Source organism: Salvelinus namaycush, chromosome 15, assembly GCF_016432855.1.
Source record: "Salvelinus namaycush isolate Seneca chromosome 15, SaNama_1.0, whole genome shotgun sequence".
NCBI classification, from domain to species: Eukaryota; Metazoa; Chordata; class Actinopteri; order Salmoniformes; family Salmonidae; genus Salvelinus; species Salvelinus namaycush.
Window position 1 is genome coordinate 21,181,393 of NC_052321.1, and position 21,764 is coordinate 21,203,156.

General features: G+C 44.2%; 2 protein-coding genes across 5 annotated transcripts in view; one reads left to right on the top strand and one right to left on the bottom strand.

Moving 5' to 3' along the window:
* Positions 1-6,055, top strand: part of LOC120060295 (palmitoyltransferase ZDHHC14-like) — a 95,522-nt gene extending 89,467 nt beyond the window's left edge. For 3 of the 4 annotated variants that reach the window (XM_039009484.1, XM_039009486.1, XM_039009485.1), the window contains exon 10: positions 4,878-6,055. In XM_039009484.1, coding sequence (XP_038865412.1) covers positions 4,878-5,312 — 435 coding nt within the window. In that variant the 3' untranslated portion in view covers positions 5,313-6,055. The remainder of the gene's footprint in view (positions 1-4,877) is intronic. The other variant, XM_039009487.1, reaches the window with a different exon arrangement.
* Positions 5,897-12,377, bottom strand: LOC120060296 (galectin-8-like). Its single transcript, XM_039009489.1, has 8 exons — positions 12,002-12,377; positions 11,544-11,632; positions 10,074-10,284; positions 9,742-9,861; positions 9,609-9,644; positions 9,409-9,497; positions 8,901-9,066; positions 5,897-8,752 (listed from the first exon to the last, which is right to left on the bottom strand). The coding sequence occupies exons 1-8, from the start codon at positions 12,038-12,040 to the stop codon at positions 8,603-8,605; spliced, it is 900 nt and encodes a 299-aa protein (XP_038865417.1). The 5' UTR covers positions 12,041-12,377; the 3' UTR covers positions 5,897-8,602.
* Between the last annotated feature and the right edge of the window lie 9,387 nt (positions 12,378-21,764).

Below are 21,764 nucleotides of genomic sequence, written 5' to 3' on the forward strand. Positions count from 1 at the left end.
TATTGAATGGGTCATGGCCATCTGGAACTGGTTGTGCTGGCTGGGAGACGGGCTTGGCATTCCATCGCTTTATCACATGTAGAAATAGTCTGTTAGGACCAGTTGTTATTGTTAGGAGTAACATACTACATTTATTACTTTTCACAGGGAACCATTTGAAATGTCGCCACTAACGAAATCTATATTTAGTCACCAACTTAAGAGAATGTGGCATGTGTTTGACTAAACAAGAGGAATTTCCATTGAAATATAGCACCGTTGAATCATAGCTGGTCGTCGTGTAAATCCAGAAAGACTGAAAAACAGCTTCTGTCTCCGGGCCATCAGACTGTTGAACAGCCATCACACCGTGTCCTGTAGTACGAGACAAAACACACACCTCATACACACTCAAGACTCCTGTACTCACAAACACACTCACACACAGCCAACTCTGCTGTCCCATGTATATAGAGACAATAAACAATGGACACTTCATGTTTCTTTTATACAGTTTTTCACACTGTGTATTCATATACTGTATTCTCAACATCGCTCATTGTAATATATCTACTACTCTACATTGCATTACTGTTACACGTTAAACACACAGCGTATTTATATACTGGATTTGTGACAGAGCTCACTGTAATATATACTGCTGTACATATCATTCTTACTTGAACTTTTTGGTGTATATCTGCATAGAGTGCATTTGGATTACTGATTGTGTTATTTGGGTTCTTAATTGGATTCGTTACTGCACTGAGCTAGTAACACAAGCATTACACTGCTCCCGCTATTATAACATCTGCTAAACTGTGTACGTGACCAATAAACTTTGATTTGTAATAGTGAAAGGCAGTCTGTCAATGTACGAAAGGCAAATTGGTAACTAATAATCGTCAAGTGTGGAGTAGCCAGTACTGTACAGTGGATTATTGCTGTTTTTCCATGTATCTGTTTTGTAAAGCCATTGTAGGCTGATCTAGAGAAGCTGTGTCACCATGGCAACAGATTACAAGGATGCCGTCATGTCATTACACCATCCGTCACATTAGGCCCCAGTCAGGAAGTGACAGAGAGAACCGTGGAAGAACGGTATGTGTGGGCGACGTGACATCTAGAACAGTGGCCATGGCCTCTAGTTAAAACACAATCAGCTTTGTTCTTTGTCTCTCTGTCCATTTTCTCTCGATTTCTTACCAGCACATCTTTCTCATTTTTTAAATGTTTCTTGTCATTTTCTGTTGTAGCTGGCAGCTATTTTTAGACGGCAGAGCGGGACACATGTAGACTCCGGAATTTGATGGATTCCTGTTTCAACTTGAGTACTGGATGATGATCCACACAACTCATTTTAGACTCTCAGTATCTCTGTGGTGTCTACTTGACGTGTGATTTGTTAATTCATTAGACGAATGACTAATAGAATGCTTCTTCTCATCTATGTGTCAAACTAATAATCTAGCTTGAACAACCCTAGAATGAACCAATGTTTAGACAGCTGTCATCATTTGAATGTGCATCAGATAATCATGCAGTCAGCCAGCCAGGCAGGCAGATCGTCATGCAGTCAGCCAGGCAGGCAGGCAGGCAGATCATTATGCAGTCAGCCAGCCAGGCAGGCAGATCGTCATGCAGTCAGTCAGCCAGCCAGGCAGGCAGATCATTATGCAGTCAGTCAGCCAGCCAGGCAGGCAGATCATTATGCAGCCAGCCAGGCAGGCAGATCGTCATGCAGCCAGCCAGGCAGGCAGGCAGATCATTATGCAGTCAGCCAGCCAGGTAGGCAGATCATCATGCAGGCAGCCAGGCATGCAGATCATTATGCAGTCAGGCAGGCAGGCAGATCGTCATGCAGTCAGCCAGCCAGGCAGGCAGATCGTCATGCAGTCAGCCAGGCAGGCAGATCGTTATGCAGTCAGCCAGATAGCCAGCCAGGCAGCTCGTCATGCAGTCAGCCAGGCAGGCAGCTCGTCATGCAGTCAGCCAGGCAGGCAGATCGTCATGCAGTCAGCCAGCCAGGCAGGCAGATCGTCATGCAGTCAGCCAGCCAGGCAGGCAGATTGTCATGCAGTCAGTCAGGCAGGCAGGCAGATCGTCATGCAGCCAGGCAGGCAGGCAGGTAGATCGTTATGCAGTCAGTCAGTCAGGCAGTCAGCCAGCCAGCCAGGCAGGCAGATCGTCATGCAGTCAGCCAGCCAGCCAGGCAGGCAGATTGCCATGCAGTCAGCCAGGCAGGCAGGCAGATCAAGAGCAGACAGGGTTTTGTTCCCTAGCTCTGTGCCAGCTGCTCTTCCTGTAGTTTGTTGGGCTGATGGCCGGTTTATGACCAGGGCTAAACTTATCAGAACTCAACTTCACTACCTCGCAGGCTCCTTGCACAGAGCAGCACGCCAACATGGGTAATGACAGCCAGTGCTTTGGAAAATAGTTGTCTCTTCACCCCCCTGGACAGAACAGGGGGCAGCAGTCCCATTCCCAGACCCAACCAGCAACTCACCCTCTCCAGCCTCTAAAGGAATTATAGTCAAAGCTCATTAGTAAATAATGCCTATTTTTCCTAAGAACAGTATGGAGCAAAAACATTTGAAAAGCATTTATAAAGTAACCTAAGGAGTGCAACTTTGCCAAAGCTGGCCCTTATTATTAGATTTGGAGACGTGATGGGATTTTGGAGCGCATTTGTCAAAGAGAAGCTTTCGATCTTGACTAGCTGACATTGGGGCTAAACTAATCATGATGAAAGATAGCCCGTGTTAGAGGATCTCTCCAAATGGACCTTGCTCTTGTTGGTCCAAGAAGCAAATACAGTGTGATGCTTTGTTAGCTAACGGTATCCATGGTTTTCCAATAGGTTCATTTACTGTAGATACCAGCGTCTCTTTTCTCTCCCAACGTCTGTTTGTCTTGTGGGGTGGGATTGGACTCAGATGAATCAATCCTCTCAACATCAAGTCTATTTCTGGAGCTATGGGGCCGGTGCCCTGGCTGTTAATGTTCTGATCCCTGTGTATAATGCTCTTTGAAAAGTGTCTGTCTCCAGGCCTGGCTGATACCAGCAGACAGACAGTATTGGAGACAGTAGGGGCTCTGTCAGTGAGCGCTCAGATCTCTGCCTCCTGTACAGATGATGCCTACTGGCTGAAACGTGTCTCCTTCAGTAGCTATGCCTCAAAGGAGAGACTATGAGCCTGCCATGTGAGAATAGCCTCTCATTTCAGGCTTCTAGGGGCAGAACTACTATCTAGCTACTGTACTGGCTAGCAAAACAGTTTCATTCCAGGAGTTAAGTTGTCTGAGTGACTAAAAGAAGCCAAGATCATAGGAGATTGACTGATATGAAAGTGATAAGAGAAACTTGTTATTTTAAAACAAATACTCTTAACCTAATGTATGCTTAGTCAGACAGATGATTAAGATGTGAGGGACATATTACCTTCTATCACTTTCAAATCAAAATGTCTCTCTGTGTCTGTCTGTCTGAGTGCACTCTGCCTGCCTCCAGTTTCGCGATGTGAATGGGGGCGTTCGGCCCTCCTTTTCCTGTAGTCCACGATCAGCTCCTTTTTGTCTTGCTCATGTTGAGGGAGAGGTTGTTGTGCTGGCACCACACTGCCAGGTCTCTGACCTCCTGCCTATAGGCTGTCTCATTGTTGTCGGTGTTCAGGCCTGCCACTGTTGTTGGCAAACTTAATGATGGTGTTGGCGTTGCTTGGCCACGCAGTCGTGTGTGAACAGGGAGTACAGGAGGGGACTAAGCACGCACCCCTGAGGGGCCCCCGTGTTGAGGATTAGTGTGGCAGATGTGTTTTGTTGCCTTCCCTTACCACCTGGGGGGCGGCCCGTCAGGAAGTCCCGGATCCAGTTGCAAAGGGAGTCCTTAGCTTATTATTAAATAGGCTCATTTAGTTCAAAGGCTAAAACAGTGCACTGCTGGCTCATTCCCAGTCCATTTAGATGTTTGATTTACATGGACACTATTTAGGTTACAGAGATACAGAACTAAATCATTATCTGACTTAATGCTGTTTCAACTCCATGTATTGACTTCACTATGCATTTGAGTCACATTGAATACTGTGCATTTTAGGGCTGTCCCGACAACAACAAAAATCTTGGTCGACCGTTCTTTCGACCAATCGATTTGTCTAAATGTTTTAACGTGTATTTTCCATATATAGATGGGCCCGTTAGACTGCAAAATACCACAAGCCCAAACAGATATAATATTTGACAAAAACATAATTTCAGACCTTGCTTACATTTGTATATGATCTCTCTATTATGTGTGGGAATACTTTAACAGATTTCCAAAATTAAAATCACTTGAAGACGATTTACTGGTGTTATATTCAACAATATAGTTGGGGAACCCTGGCCGTGGCCTTCTGGACTCACTCTAGTGACTCTGGAGTGAGTCCGACCGCAGTTGATTTGATTGTGCCGGGCTCAGAGCGAGTGCCTAGTGTGACTAGCAACCGTTGCCTCTCTCTTGCCTGCTGCAGCGACCACCTTAGAAAATCAACAGTGTTTATCACGCTGTCCATGTTGCTGAAGCTGCAACATAATTACAGCCATTTCTGACTGAAAAGTTCTGTTACTACTGCTCGACTAAAGAAATCTGTCAACCTATCGACAATGGACTAAATGGGGTCAGCCCTAGTGTTTTTCTCTGGTGGTTTACTGTGCATTCTAACAAGGTTACTAACAATATATTTTCTCTTTTTTCTCATCTCTTCATTCATTCACTACACTCATGTTAACCTCATCTCTCTTCATTCATTCACTACACTCTTCCTTCTATCCCCACATTTCCCTCCGTCTCAACATGTCTTATTACTCTCCCTACTCTCTCTCTCCTTTCCTACCCTTCTCCATTTCTCCTGTCTCAGTGTGTTCAAGACCAGTGCATTCAGAGCACCAAATTCGTTTTGCAGGCTGCCGCCACGCCCCTGATGCAGAGTGAGCCGGTCATCCTCACAGACGAGGCCTCTCTACCGGGCAGGACGTCGTTAGGCGGTCCCTGCTCTGGAGCCCTGCCGCTAGGGGGCCAGCCTACACCCCCCACCTCCACCCCCAACCTTAGCTGTGACAATGGCATGCTGCCCCTCCGGAACGACCACAGCGAAGCGCTCCACCACCACCACACGGACGGGGTCCACCACCACTTCCTCACGCCCGAGGAAGCCCCCTCGCCACCGGGCATGCTCCCCTGCGGCAGCCCCCTGGGACACAGCCACACCATTCAAGGCTTCTACAACCCAGCCAGCCAGGACTCTCTACATGAGGACTCTGTCAGAGGCCTGGTCAAACTCAGCTCTGTCTGACAGGGGGTTCACTCAAATATCTGTCAATCCCCTAAAACACTCCCCCGAGGCCCTCCATCCACACCTGTGCCAAACAGTGGGTCTTCCCAACCCTGAATGCCTGTAACCAATATCCTCTCCGTCCTCTAAAATCACAGGACTTCTCTAAAAGACTGTGGTACTATTTGGCTACTGAGAGCAGAATTGAACTAGGACCTTCCCTCCTAAGCCAACGACTTGCCAAACCTCTGCATCATACGGGGGTTGTTGCTGGTGAAGGGCCCAGGGGACTTGTGCTCCTCTCTTCTACTGAAGCGTAGTCCACTGTCCTGGGAGGGGACAGACAAAGGAAAGTAGGGGTGGATGTATGTACAGTCTGGCTGTTTGTCAGCTATTTTAAAGTAGAAAGAGGTGGCATTGTGAGTTATTCTTAAACATGTTAAAGAAAAGCTGCTTTATTTCTGTCGTGAATCACGAGGCTGCCATTTATTTTTTTGTACAACGGACTATGGCCTACTTGTTGATCTGATGGACAGTGTCTTTGCCTTTCTATCTGATTCTGGTTTACAGTCAATCACCAAACAAGAGTTGATGTTGTATATAATTTAATTCACGTTTTTTTAAGTTACATGTTAAGATTCTGTATTATTGTGCCATACCAAGGTAATTTCTTTTCCTCAAGATATATTAATAAAATCACATATTTTTAAGGAACTAGATTCTATCTGTTGAAGCCAAACCTCAAGGTGACCAGTTGAAAGTCATGTGTTATCACCTCTGACGTCACACATCCTTCAGTAGGTATTTAATGGTAGCCTTGTGCCGAGTGCCTTTGGTAAGTGTAGCTAAATGAGAATAACAAACGATTCAACAGTTTAAAATGATTCTACATGATGTATTGAGGGTGAGTCCTGCTCTAGGCTGGTCTAAGGTCATGTAATGGTCCATTCATCAGGGGTCTAAGGCCTCAGGACCTCCAACCACAGCATCAGAGAGAGAGTGGAAAACAAGGGCCCTCTGTCACCAGGAGACAGTCAAGAAGAGACTTGTATGGGCTAGGCTTACTTCAGACGGAATTGCATTTCTTCAAGCCACATGGATTCTCTTTTTATGTAGCAAACTCCATAGGAAACCACTGCTCATCGGGAAAGCATCATCTTACACCAATTTCTCCTTGATCGGATGGTCAGGGGGCCGGAAGATAATACAAATATAATTTGACCTTAAGAGGCCTAAACAGATATATCTGACAAAAACAATCATTTCAAACCTTGATTACATTTTCCTGCGTATCTGCCGTCTTTTGGATGGGAAAGGAGCGATGTCTCTGCTTATAGTAAGGCCTTTTCCGCTGCATGTTTTAATTTTGAAAAATGGGCCAGTCGACCGCTGTTTGTACCGCTTAACTTATAGCCCCATCTGGCTGGTTGAAGAGGAGAAATGCACCTCTGTAGCGGTGATACATGTGCATAGATATCACAGGTAATTGAGGACCTGCTGGATGGATTAGAAAATTAAAATGATCCCAATCATCATACATTTATTTAAAAGCAGATTAACTATTTAAGACATTACATACAGTAGGATACAGCAGAAGGAATCACTACACATGACATCAACAGAATTAAATAAATATTAAGGCTGAAAATGCTTGACTGAAAGAACTTGCAATGTTCCCACGTTTGTGGAGACTGCATTCACGGTTAACGCATGTCTGCTCAATCGGAAATTACCTTTACATTTTAAGCGTGCTATAGCGCTGGATTTTTGGCCAAGCAAGAAAAGAGTGGCCATGCAGTCATACATAACATTGATTAGCACAAACTTAGGGCTGGATTCAATCCGTATCGCGGAAGATCCACGTTATAGCTCGATTTTAAATTTAAAGGCAATGTTCTCGCGTTCGTTGACTGCATTCACGGTAAACGCTGCATATGTCAGCTCAATAGGAAATTACCTTTACATTTTAAAGCGGATCTTCCGCAATACGGATTGCATCCAGCCCTTGTTTTCATTGAACCATCACCAACCAGTGCAATTGGTTTGACCCTGTATTGTAGTTGTGCTTGGATTGAAGTGCACTAGACTAGGGGCTGGATTTAATCTCTATCGCGGAAGAGCCGCGTTAAAATGCGAAGGTAATTTCCAATGCAGCCTCCGAATGTTGCCTTTACATTTCAATCAAGCAATAATGCTGGTCTTCGAATACACGGATTGAAGCCAGCCCTAGGTCATATGGTGGGTGAGCTTAGTCAACTAGATTTGGCCATTTCACATGAAAGAGTTTGACCTTGTGACAACATTTCAGGCCATATTGCCTTTAATGTATGATCTTAAAACCAGCTATTGGATTATATTTGAAGAACAAATCCTACATAGGGTAAATAAATAGCCACACATGTTCCCTCAGGTACAGAACATTAAATATATTCAGGATTTTCATATTCCTGAGTTGTCAAGCAGCACCTGTAACCATCCTATAATTTGTTTCAGCACTGAAGAACCTGAGATGGATGAATGAGAATGGATTATTTTAGTGATTAGGGTTAAGTATTTAATTTTAGAATGATGAAAAATAGTGCAGCTCCAAGAGATATTTTAGTCGAGCTCTTCCAAATCACGGTAACTGTCAATGTACATTTTATGGCCTTCCAATGAGTTTATACCTGGTGCTAACATGCGACCTTTGTCTTGATTGTGCCCACATTTTTAGACGGGTGTAGTGGATTAAAAGACATTGTGGTCATATCTTCCTGACCACCTCCAGAGGTAGTCAGACAACCAATTGTAAACAGATCTGGAGGGTCAAACCATTTAAATCATCATATCAGCCTCTAAATCATTGACAGGTAGCATTAATAATTGTCTTAAAATAAATAAATTCTTTCAAATGTAAGGGAGGGACTAGGAAATCCAGTCACAATGCGGATGGATAAGATACATATTAATACTATGTAGATGCAACAAACCTTGATTGGATCATATTGATCAGATCACAAAACCCACAGGTTAGCGCAAGGTGTAAATGAGGCTGGTTCTATAATAATCCTGTCATTACACATTATACCAGCCTCCCTTGCACCAGATAGTGCATACAAGTATGACTGTCAAATTCTGTGGATCCACTTGAACAGATCCAAGGCTACCTCAGCTGTAAACCTCATGGCTCAGACATTGGAGCCCATAATCAGGCCAGTCCAACACCAGCTGGCTCAAGCACTGCTCACTGCCCAGGGTGGGGGAGTTGTGAACGGGCCTGTCGTCCAGAATAGGGCTTAGCCCATCGGGGCCTAGCTTGCCTCTGTCATGGGTCACCACAGCTTGATGTCCATCAGCTCCAGGTCTCCCATGATCTCCAGCTGGTTGATGGTACTCAGGTCCTGCACCCGGTGCCTGTAGTCCAGCAGGTGAGAGCCATTCACCGCCAGCTTGAACTGGTGGGGCTGGCAGAGGATCAGCATCTGGGGCAGAGAGTACTTATAGTGAAAAAGACTAGTAAGAGTTCCAATAATACAAGTAACATGATGTGAGAACCGCTCATTTAGAAACAGCATCCATCTGAACAAAGAAAAATAAAATACTTAATACTGATAGTTAGAGGCAGCATACCTCAAAGTACTCCCCAGGCGAGAAGGGGAAGACGGGAAGCTCCCTCTCCTCTGGTCCCCAGGACTCACTAAGGTAGGAGTTCCTGATGAACATGGCCGACTTCATCCGGGGGTTCAGGTGCAGAGCGATGTTCTCACTGCCGTTGTTGCGGAGGTTCACAGTGAAACTGCCAGACACGAGGTTCATCAGAAAAACAATGATGTAGAATAACCTACATTGTCATGCACAGGAGGTTGGTGGCACCTTAATTGGGAAGGACGGGCTCGTGGTAATGACTGGAGCGAATTGGTGGAATGGTATCAAATACATCAAACATGGTTTCCATGTGTTTGATGCTGTTCCATTTGCTCCGTTCCAGCCATTTATGAGCCGTCCTCCCCTCAGCTGCCTCCTGTGATGTCATGAATAGTGGGCAGTCCCTATCCTGCCCTTATACACTCCCTCAAAAGATACACTGTCTATTTTCTTGGAACATAGTTTAAATACTCAGTGGTGTCCTATTGCTTACCTGTGTGGGTACATGCTGACCTGTCCCTTGATTGTGATGTGCTGTCCTGGACTCACCCCTTTCAGTAGACTGCCTTTGTAAGGGAGACTCTGGAAATGCATAAGATATAGGCCATGTCTATACACTTAACATATTGATGCAATTGGTCATGTTGCCTAATATAGATATATCTTTTATGGAAAATATAACACACAACTCACCAGGTCACCTGATTCACCTGAGATTGAGTATATTGCCTACAGGAGAAAATAATGAAGACATTCATTATAGAGCTAGTTGAAAACATTATGTATTCTATTGACCTATAAAAAGAGTATTGGAGGGGGTACTTACTGAGTTTGGTATGAAGCCAATGGCGCGCACCTTGACTTTCCCAGATATAGAAAATGTGTCAATCCTGTCCAGTGGGATTCTGTGCTTGTATTCAAACAAATGAGAACCATTTACTGCCACCTGCAGGTACAAAGGAGAACAGCATTCATACAGGATCACAAAAATCCATTACACTGTATTGGCTTGACTTTTGCATGACTATACTAGCTTCTTTTGACTTAACAGTAGTGAATGTGAAAGCAAATGTAGGTTAGTGAGTTTTTCCCTGTATGTAGCCTAATTGAAGACTACTTGCGGTGAACAAGGTAAGTCCCAGACATTGGTCCACTTGCCTTAAAGACATCATCATGGACCAGGATGATCGTCTCGAAGGCTGCTCCCTGTCTGTAGGGCAGCTGCTGAAGGGTCTCCTCCCTGCCCCAACTCTCCTGCACCAGAGAGTTACAAACAACGCACAGGGAGCCCTTAAAACGGGGGTTGAAGTGGAGGGCGATGTCCGCACGAGGTTTAGTGCTGGTGCCACAGGATAGGTCCATCTGGAACCTGCAGTTACCACATTGGTACGTATTAGAGAAGAGTTTCTAAATGTCTTAAAGCTGAGGTGGGGACTTGAGTCAGGGACTCTGACTGAAGTCGCACTAAAAAAAAAAAAATTTGAACTTAGATTTTTTTGTTAGCTAAACATAATTTTTTAGCTGGGTAAAATTATTATTTGAGTGGGTTGAACTGATGTATTTGTTTGTTACCTAAACGTATTATTTCTAGTTAAGCATATTCTTATATGAAGCTAGGGTTGAGGGTTAGGGTTGAACCAGGATGTGGACATTAAGCTAGGGTTAGGTTTGTGGTTGAGGTTAGGTTTGAACTGAGATGTGGACATTAAGCTAGGGTTAGGTTTGGTTGAGGGTTAGGATTAAACTGGGATGTGGACATTAAGTTAGGGTTAGGGTTGAACTGAGATGTGGACATTAAGCTAGGTTTAGGGCTTAACTGAGATGTGGACATTAAGCTAGGTTTAGGGCTTAACTGAGATGTGGACATTAAGATAGGTTTAGGGCTTAACTGAGATGTGGACATTAAGCTAGGGTTAGGGTTGAACTGAGATGTGGACATTAAGCTAGGTTTAGGGCTTAACTGAGATGTGGACATTAAGATAGGTTTAGGGCTTAACTGAGATGTGGACATTAAGCTAGGGTTAGGGTTGAACTGAGATGTGGACATTAAGCTAGGGTAGGGTTGAACTGAGATGTGGACATTAAGATAGGTTTTAGGGCTTAACTGAGATGTGGACATTAAGCTAGGGTTAGGGTTGAACTGAGATGTGGACATTAAGATAGGTTTAGGGCTTAACTGAGATGTGGACATTAAGCTAGGGTTAGGGTTGAACTGAGATGTGGACATTAAGCTAGGGTTAGGGTTGAACTGAGATGTGGACATTAAGATAGGGTTAGGGCTTAACTGAGATGTGGACATTAAGCTAGGGTTAGGGCTTAACTGAGATGTGGACATTAAGATAGGTTTAGGGCTTAACTGGGATGTGGACATTAAGATAGGGTTAGGGCTTAACTGAGATGTGGACATTAAGCTAGGGTTAGGGTTGAACTGAGATGTGGACATTAAGATAGGTTTAGGGCTTAACTGAGATGTGGACATTAAGCTAGGGTTAGGGTTGAACTGACATGTGGACATTAAGATAGGTTTAGGGCTTAACTGAGATGTGGACATTAAGATAGGGTTAGGGCTTAACTGAGATGTGGACATTAAGCTAGGGTTAAAAACAACAATTTAACATGATTACATACCTGTCAGCATCATTGTGAACAGTGCCCTGGATAAGGACTATCTCCCCAGGGTGTAGGCCCCCAGGTATGGCCCCAGTGAATGGAATCACCTGGATGGAGGGGTCAGATGGGCTTAATAAAAGACAAACCATCTAGGCAAACAATCAAATCATATTCGCTCTGTGTGTGTGTGTGTGTCCTATAGCATTATTTATCAATATCTTCCATCCCATTGTTGAAACACCAGATACTATAAAATCGTTAAACATGCCAACAGCTTTTCGGCCCAACAATTATACAATGAAATGACTGCAAAACAACAGACGTTAAAGGCCATAGCTGCACATAGACCTATTGAAGACAACAACATGCATGCGGTATACTATGTTTTTATTCCTACAACGTTAGTAGAGAAAGGGGGATATTCTCGCTGTAAATATGTGAGTATACTAGAGGTAGTCTAGTAAAAAGCCTCTTACCGGATTTAGGACCGTTTGTTTCGCATTTGCCACAGCCATTGAGACCGTTATGCAACAATACCATGCAGTGGTTGTAGCCTAGACCGCTAAATGATGTGTAGAATGAATTGGGTCGATGTTTTTATTTTCTGCTATATTAGGATGGCAGTAGACATCTTCTCTTCCTCTTCTATCCAATAACCTACTACGTCACACACTATACGTAACCATGTGATCCAGCCTATGTGCGACGACATCTGCCGCTACTGTATTCAAAATAGCGTCAGATTAAAGGGACTGGAGAACAAATACATTCCTGAACACACATTTTTTTTATGTAATCTTTATTTAACTAGGCAAGTCTGTAAATAAGAATAGGTTCTTAACTATGACGGCCTACCCGACCAAACCTTGACGACGCTGGGCCAATTGTGCGCCGCCCTATGGTACTCCCAATCACGGCCGGATGTGATACAGCTTGGATCATCATCATCTGTACAGCAATAAGCGTAAAAAAAAGGTACAATAAAATACAAATCGCTAAAATAAAATTGAAACTAAACAGCTTCTATGTCTGGAAAATCATTTTTTTTTTTTTTATGTGCAATTGATTTCAAAAAATGAAATCAATTCCTAACCATATCCAAATGTATTACAATGCAACCTATTAGTATTTTAGTCAATGGATTTGAAGTTCAAACTAAAAAAAATATCTCTATGACATAGAATTAGTGATGTAGAACGGACGTACCCGTGGCCTTTAGCGCGCCAGTTACCTGGACAACACCTTTATGGCAATTGTGATGTCAGCTAGAACTGGGTGAAACTTGCATGTAGCTAAGAACATAAATGTTCCTAGGCATGTAGGCCTATCCACCTTTATTTAGCCACCTGAGGTCTCTTCGAACCGGGCAAGCTGGACAGAACCCTATGTCCTTGTATTTTGTGCATCAAGATGCACATCTTCCGGACTGCCATTCCCTTCAGGAGGTTTTACTCCGAGCAACCCGAATTTATTCCTCCGGAGCATCGCAGAGCCCCACCCATCAAGCTCCCCCCCGGACGGAGGATGGGGATGGGTGATTGTCTTATCATCGTTCCTCTATAATGTCCTGGTACTGGGATACCACAACTCCTTCGGATTGTACCTCATCAGTGTCCTCAATGAGTTTGGGGAGACAAGTTCTAAAACAGGCAAATTACACTAAGCTCACATACCGTTAATAACATAACGTTTGTCATCAGACTGAAACAATTTCACATTACACTGTAAACTCAACTGTTGTAACTACACATTACAACAACTATTTTGTATTACAAAAGGGATTTTGTGATCATATGTGTAAATGGTGATACACCTGTAATTAACAAATAGTTACCAAACTGCACAAATGACCTGCTGCTGTACCTACATGCTATACATGGAAACCTGCTAGCTACCTAACCTCTCTCTGCTGGCCTGTAGCATGGGTTGGCTCCATCAGCTACGGCTTCATCATGATCTGTGGGCCCCTGGCTGGGAAGCTGACAGTCAGGTATGGGGCCAGCGGGATCTCCATTCTAGGATCCCTCATTATCATGATCTCCATAGTGTGCTCATCCTATGCACTCAATCTAGGAACACTGTTCTTCACACATGGCTTCCTCAGTGGAGTGGGCTCCAGCTTTGCCTTCACCTCAGGTTGGTACAGGGGAGGGAGGAAATTAGCTAGCAGTTAGTTACACTATGGATTCACTGACACTTCCATCCATAACTTTTCTAGTTCATATTGTATCTTGTTAGAGGGTAAGCTACATTGTTGTATTCTCAAGGTCACGACAGCTAAGGCATTATCTCACCTTCATCTCCCACCCCCTCCTGTGGGGCAGGTATGATCATGGTGAGCCAGTACTTCACCTCCAAGAGCGTTCCCTGGCCACAGGGATAGTGATGTCAGGGGGAGCAGCAGGGGCCCTGGTCCAGTCCCCGGCTCCATCTGTACCTCATCGAAACCCTGGGCTGGAGGCAGAGTCTCTGAGTGTTCTCAGCCCTCATGATTATCTGTGTCATCACCGGCTTCCCCTCAACCCCAAAGGTACTGCAGGGCGTTCAAACCCATAACAGTTTTAATTTATTGAGCATACAGTAATGGGACCATTTACCCCATCATGACTGAGCACACCCTTGTGTACCCTTTCAAACAGAAATGTGATATATTCAAAAGCTACAGTATGTGTTACTGATTGGCTATGAGGGATTTAAATGTCAAAGGTGTCACTAGAAGTGTGGTGGATAATTTGAAGAACTCTCCCTTGAAGAAGTTTATTGTGGACCTTGGCCCGTGGAAAGACAAAGTCTTTCTGATCTGGGTTGCAGCCAATGGACTGTGTAAATCTGGATTCTTCATTCCATATGTCCACTTGGTAAGTTACATACTGATGTAAACAACGGAAGGCTCAGTTGCAACGCTACGACGTTATAGTTTGGAAACATTCTGTAATTTGACTCATTCTTTTTAGGGAAGAGATGCTATGATCGGCTATGAAAAGCCAACTGAGATTTATTCCTGATTATTATTTGACCATGCTTGTCATTTATGAACATTTTGAAAATCTTGGCTCTCTCTAATTTTCTCCTTCTCTCTTTCTTTCTCTCGGAGGACCTGGGCCCTAGGACCATGCGTCGGGACTGCCGGCCGTGGTGACTCCTTGCTGTCCCCAGTCCGCCTGGCCTTGCTGCTATTCCAGTTTCAGCTGTTCTGCCTGCGGTTATGGAACCGCCACCTGTCCCAGACCTGTTGTTTTTCAACTCTTAATGATCGGCTATGAAAAGCCAACTGAAAATTATTCATGATTATTATTTGACCATGCTTGTCACTTATGAACATTTTTGAACATCTTGGCATAGTTCTGTTATAATCTCCACCCGGCACAGCCAGAAGAGGACTGGCCACCCCTCATAGCCTGGTTCCTCTCTAGGTTTCTTCCTAGGTTTTGGCCTTTCTAGGGAGTTTTTCCTAGCCACCGTGCTTCTACACCTGCATTACTAGCTGTTTGGGGTTTTAGGCTGGGTTTCTGTACAGCACTTCGAGATATTAGCTGATGTACGAAGGGCTATATAAAATAAAAAATAAAATTGATTATAGAAATGTAACAATCTGATAACAAATACCCTTAGTACTACCTGTACAGGATACATATAGTAAATAGATAGATACCTGTATGTGTATGTGTGTGTTTTTGGTTTTACTGGGGACGAGAAGTCCTCACAAGGATAGTAAAACAAGGATTTTCCAGATTTAAAGGGGTAGGTTTAAGGTTAGGGTTAGACTTATGGTTAGACGTTAGGGTTACGCAATATAGGATTTTTTATGGAAATCAATTATTTGGTGCCCACAAGGATAGTAAAACAAACATGTTTGTGTGTGTCCTTGTGTGTCCTGCTCTAGGTGAAGCATGCTGTTCAGCTGGGCATCCCAGTCCACAGTGCCACTAACATCATGCTGTTCCTGGGCTTGACTAGCATGGTCAGCCGGATCATCTTCGGCAGGATCTGTGACTCAGAGAGAATCAACAGGCTGTACTTTAACCAGGCCTCTGTCTTTGGTGTTGGTGGGTTGCCCTTACTCCTATACCTCAGTCACTGTGACCATTAGTAAAGCAATACGACACGAGAGAGTGTGTGTTATGGCATTTATTGTCACGACTGTGCTGCAGTCAAATGTACAAGGTGAATGCTGCAGACCGTACACAACGTAACACCTGTCTCCTCCTGTGTGTCCTCCTGCTGTGCCAGGTCTGCTGTACATGTTGATCCCACTACTCAAATCCTACAGCTCTCTGGTTGCCTTTGGCTTGTTCCTGGGGATTGCTGATGCTGGCAACTACATCCTACTCCCTGTCCTGACCTTTGACCTGATGGGGGCCGAGAAAATGCCCATGGACTGGGGGTTCATGCTCACGGTGAACGCTGTCAGCTGCTTGGGGCTGCCCTTCGCTGGTAGGTTCACTGCAGCTTATGTTATTGTACCAAACCAAATCAAATGTTATTCATCACATGCTTAGTAAACAACAGGTGTGGGGACTAACAGTGAAATGCTTACTTACTTACCCTTCCCAACAATGCAAAGAGTAATAATATCTACACAATAAGTAACGATAACTTGGCTATATATAGTGGGGAGAAAAAGTATTTGATACACTGCCGATTTTGCAGGTTTTCCTACTTACAAAGCATGTAGAGGTCTGTAGAGGTCAAAAATCCAGAAAATCACATTGTATGATTTTTAAGTAATTCATTTGCATTTTATTGCATGACATAAGTATTTGATCACCTACCAACCAGTAAGAATTCCGGCTCTCACAGACCTGTTAGTTTTTCTTTAAGAAGCCCTCCTGTTCTCCACTCATTACCTGTATTAACTGCACCTGTTTGAACTCGTTACCTGTATAAAAGACACCTGTCCACACACTCAATCAAACAGACTCCAACCTCTCCACAATGGCCAAGACCAGAGAGCTGTGTAAGGACATCAGGGATAAAATTGTAGACCTGCATAAGGCTGGGATGGGCTCCAGGACAATAGGCAAGCAGCTTGGTGAGAAGGCAACGACTGTTGGCGCAATTATTAGAAAATGGAAGAAGTTCAAGATGACGGTCAATCACCCTCGGTCTGGGGCTCCGTGCAAGATCTCACCTCATGGGGCATCAATGATCATGAGGAAGGTGAGGGATCAGCCCAGAACTACACGGCAGGACCTGATCAATGACCTGAAGAGAGCTGGGACCACAGTCTCAAAGAAAACCATTAGTAACACACTACGCCGTCATGGATTAAAATCCTGCAGCACACGCAAGGTCCCCCTGCTCAAGCCAGCGCATGTCCAGGCCCGTCTGAAGTTTGCCAATGACCATCTGGATGATCCAGAGGAGGAATGAGAGAAGGTCATGTGGTCTGATGAGACAAAAATAGAGCTTTTTGGTCTAAACTCCACTCGCCGTGTTTGGAGGAAGAAGAAGGATGAGTACAACCCCAAGAACACCATCCCAACCGTGAAGCATGGAGGTGGAAACATCATTCTTTGGGGATGCTTTTCTGCAAAGGGGACAGGACGACTGCACCGTATTGAGGGGAGGATGGATGGGGCCATGTATTGCGAGATCTTGGCCTACAACCTCCTTCCCTCAGTAAGAGCATTGAAGATGGGTCGTGGCTGGGTCTTCCAGCATGACAACGACCCGAAACACACAGCCAGGGCAACTAAGGAGTGGCTCCGTAAGAAGCATCTCAAGGTCCTGGAGTGGCCTTGCCAGTCTCCAGACCTGAACCCAATAGAAAATCTTTGGAGGGAGCTGAAAGTCCGTATTGCCCAGCGACAGCCCCGAAACCTGAAGAATCTGGAGAAGGTCTGTATGGAGGAGTGGGCCAAAATCCCTGCTGCAGTGTGTGCAAACCTGGTCAAGAACTACAGGAAACTTTTGATCTCTGTAATTGCAAACAAAGGTTTCTGTACCAAATATTAAGTTCTGCTTTTCTGATGTATCAAATACTTAGGTCATGCAATAAAATGCTAATTAATTACTTAAAAATCATACAATGTGATTTTCTGGATTTTTGTTTTAGATTCCGTCTCTCACAGTTGAAGTGTACGTATGATAAAAATTACAGACCTCTACATGCTTTGTAAGTAGGAAAACCTGCAAAATCGGCAGTGTATCAAATACTTGTTCTCCCCACTGTACCAGTACCTAGTCGATGTGCAGGGGTACGAGTTAATCAGACACCTTGACTTTTTCCACATTTTGTTACATTACAACCTTATTCTAAAATATATTAAATAGTTTTTTCCCCTCATCAATCTACAAACAATATCTCATAATGACAGGTTTTTTGAATTTTTTGCTAATCTATACAAAATAAAAAACAGAAATATCACATTTACATAAGTATTCAGACCCTTTACTCAGTACTTTGTTGAAGCACCTTTGGCAGTGATTACAGCCTTGAGTCTTCTTGGGTATGACGCTACAAGCTTGTTACACCTGTATTTGGGGAGTTTCTCTCATTTCTCTCTGCAGATCCTCTCAAGCTCTGTCAGGTTGGATGGGGAGCGTTGCTGAACAGATATTTCCAGGTCTCTCCAGAGATGTTCGATCTGGTTCAAGTCCGGTCTCTGGCTGGGCCACTCAAGGACATTCAGAGACTTGTCCCGAAGCCAATCCTGCGTTGTCTTAGCTTTGTGCTTAGGGTCGTTGGGTTCACCTGTTGGAAGGTGAACCTTCGTCCCAGTCTGAGGTCCTGAGCGCTCTGGAGCAGGCCCTCATCATGGATCTCTCTGTACTTTGCTCCGTTCATCTTTGCCTCGATCCTGACTAGTCTACCTGCCCCTGGCGCTAAACAATATCCCCACAGCATGATGCTGCCACCACCATGCTTCACCGTAGGGATTGTGCCAGGTTTCCTCCAGACATGATGCTTGGCATTCAGGCCAAAGAGTTCAATCCTGGTTTCATCAGACCAGAGAATCTTGTTTCTCATGGTCTGAGAGTCTTTAGGTGCCTTTTGGCAAATTCCAAGCGGGCTGTCATGTGCCTTTTACTGAGGGGTAGCTTCCGTCTGGCCACCCTACCATAAAGGCCTAATTGGTGAAGTGTTGCAGAGATGGTTGTCCTTCTGGAAGGTTCACAAATCTCCACAGAGGAACTCTAGAGCTCTGTCAGAGTGACCATCAGATTATTGGTCACCTCCCTGACCAAGGTCCTTCTCCCCATATTGCTCAGTTTGGCTGGGTGGCCAGCTCTAGGAAGAGTATTGGTGGTTCCAAACTTTTTCCATTTAAGAATGATGGAGGCCAGTGTGTTCTTGGAGACCTTTAATGCTGCAGACATTTTTTGGTAGCCTGCCCCAGATCTGTGCCTCGACACAATTCAGTCTAGGAGCTCTACAGACAATTTCTTTGACCTCCTGGCTTGGTTTTTGCTCTGATATGCACTGTCAACTGTGAAACCTTATATAGACAGGTGTGTGCCTTTCCAAATCATGTCCAATCAATTGAATTTACCACAGGTGGACTCCAATCAAGTTGTTGAAACATCTCAAGGATGATCAATGGAAACAGGATGCACCTGAGCTCAATTTCGAGTCTCATAGTGAAGGGTCTGAATACTTATGTAATTAAGTTATGTTTTTTATGTTTAATACATTTGCAAACATTTCTAAAAACCTTTTTTTTGCTTTGTCATTATGGGGTATTGTGTGTAGATAGCTGAAGAAAAACAATTATTTTATCCATTTTAGAAAAAGGCTGTAACGTAACAAAATGTGGAAAAAGTCAATGGGTCTGAATACTTTCCGAAGGCACTGTATAACTAGGAATAAAGTGACAGATAATTAACAGTAGCAGCAGCGTATGTAATGAGTCAAAAAAGTTTGTGCAAAAAAGGTCAATGCAGGTAGCTATTTGGTTAACTATTTAACTAACTATTTAGCAGTCTTATGGTTTCGGAGGAAGAAGCTGTTTAGGATCCTGTTGGTTACAGACTTGGTGCATTGGTACCGCTTGCCAGCGGTAGCAGAGAGAACAGTCTATGACTTGGGTGGCTGGAGTGTTTGACAATTTTTCGGGCCACCTTCTGATACAGCCTGGTATAGAGGTCCTGGATGGCAGGGAGCTTGACCCCAGTGATGTACTGGGCCGTCCGCACCACCCGCCATGCCAAGCGGTGATGCAGCCAGTCAAGATGCTCTCAATGTTGCAGCTGTAGAACCTTTGGAGGATCTGAAGGCCCATGAGAAATATTTTCAGCCTCCTGGGGGGGAGGCGTTGTCGTGCCCTCTTCACGACTGTGTTGGTGTGTTTCAACCATGAATGATACTTAATGATGTGAACACCGAGGAACTTAAGCTCTTGACCTGTTCCACTACAGTCCCGTCGATGTGAATGAGGGTGTGCTCGGACATCATTTCCTGTAGTCCACGATCAGCTCCTTTGTCTTACTGACATTGAGGGAGAGGTTGTTGTCCTGGCACTATACTGCCTCATCGTCGCCGGTGATCAGGTGATCACTGTTGTATCATCGGCAAACGTAATGATGGTATTGGAGTCATGTGCGGCCACGCAGTCCTGGGCGAACAGGTATTCTTAAGTTGGAGGAGTATTAGCCATGTCAGTACAACAAAAGAATGACTGAATTGGATCAAAATGTCAAACCCATCTTTTTGGCAGACGTGCAGACAGAGAGGTTGCATCACTGTCTTTGCATGAAAGAAAATCATAAAAGTAGTGTGATGATAAAAGTCACAGTCATACCCTTGTTGTTTGAAGTCTCAGTCATACCCTTGTTGTTTGAAGTCTCAGTCATACCCTTGTAGTTTGAAGTCTCAGTCATACCCTTGTTGTTTGAAGTCTCAGTCATACCCTTGTAGTTTGAAGTCTCAGTCATACCCTTGTAGTTTGAAGTCTCAGTCATACCCTTGTTGTTTGAAGTCTCAGTCATACCCTTGTTGTTTGAAGTCTCAGTCATACCCTTGTAGTTTGAAGTCTCAGTCATACCCTTGTTGTTTGAAGTCTCAGTCATACCCTTGTTGTATGAAGTCTCAGTCATACCCTTGTTGTATGAAGTCTCAGTCATACCCTTGTTGTTTGAAGTCTCAGTCATACCCTTGTAGTTTGAAGTCTCAGTCATACCCTTGTAGTTTGAAGTCTGTCATACCCTTGTTGTTTGAAGTCTCAGTCATACCCTTGTTGTTTGAAGTCTCAGTCATACCCTTGTAGTTTGAAGTCTCAGTCATACCCTTGTAGTTTAAAGTCTCAGTTATACCCTTGTTGTTTGAAGTCTCAGTCATACCCTTGTAGTTTGAAGTCTCAGTCATACCCTTGTAGTTTAAAGTCTCAGTCATACCCTTGTTGTTTGAAGTCTCAGTCATACCCTTGTAGTTTAAAGTCTCAGTCATACCCTTGTTGTTTGAAGTCTCAGTCATACCCTTGTTGTTTGAAGTCTCAGTCATACCCTTGTTGTTTGAAGTCTCAGTCATACCCTTGTAGTTTGAAGTCTCAGTCATACCCTTGTAGTTTGAAGTCTGTCATACCCTTGTTGTTTGAAGTCTCAGTCATACCCTTGTTGTTTGAAGTCTCAGTCATACCCTTGTTGTTTGAAGTCTCAGTCATACCCTTGTAGTTTGAAGTCTCAGTCATACCCTTGTAGTTTAAAGTCTCAGTTATACCCTTGTTGTTTGAAGTCTCAGTCATACCCTTGTAGTTTGAAGTCTCAGTCATACCCTTGTAGTTTAAAGTCTCAGTCATACCCTTGTTGTTTGAAGTCTCAGTCATACCCTTGTAGTTTGAAGTCTCAGTCATACCCTTGTAGTTTGAAGTCTGTCATACCCTTGTTGTTTGAAGTCTCAGTCATACCCTTGTTGTTTGAAGTCTCAGTCATACCCTTGTTGTTTGAAGTCTCAGTCATACCCTTGTTGTTTGAAGTCTCAGTCATACCCTTGTAGTTTGAAGTCTCAGTCATACCCTTGTTGTTTGAAGTCTCAGTCATACCCTTGTAGTTTGAAGTCTCAGTCATACCCTTGTAGTTTGAAGTCTCAGTCATACCCTTGTTGTTTGAAGTCTCAGTCATACATTTGTTGTTGTCCCGGTCAGGTTGGATGAATGACATGACAGGAAGCTACAACCTGGGCTTTGTGGTTGCGGGGGCATTGAACGTGGCAGCCTGTTTTGTTCTGGCCTTCATCCCCCTGGCCAAGCGCTCAACTAGACAGACATGTAAGAGCATCATGAACGTCACCATCGACCGCTC

Excerpts from the sequence above, each read along its gene's own strand:
- LOC120060296 (XM_039009489.1), bottom strand. The coding sequence starts at position 12,040 with ATGGCTGTGGCAAATGCGAAACAAACGGTCCTAAATCCG. Across the intron at positions 9,067-9,408 it reads GTCAGCATGTACCCACACAG|TTTCACTGTGAACCTCCGCA; the intron begins GTAAGCAATAGG and ends CGTGTCTGGCAG. Across the intron at positions 8,753-8,900 it reads CGCCTGGGGAGTACTTTGAG|ATGCTGATCCTCTGCCAGCC; the intron begins GTATGCTGCCTC and ends TCTCTGCCCCAG.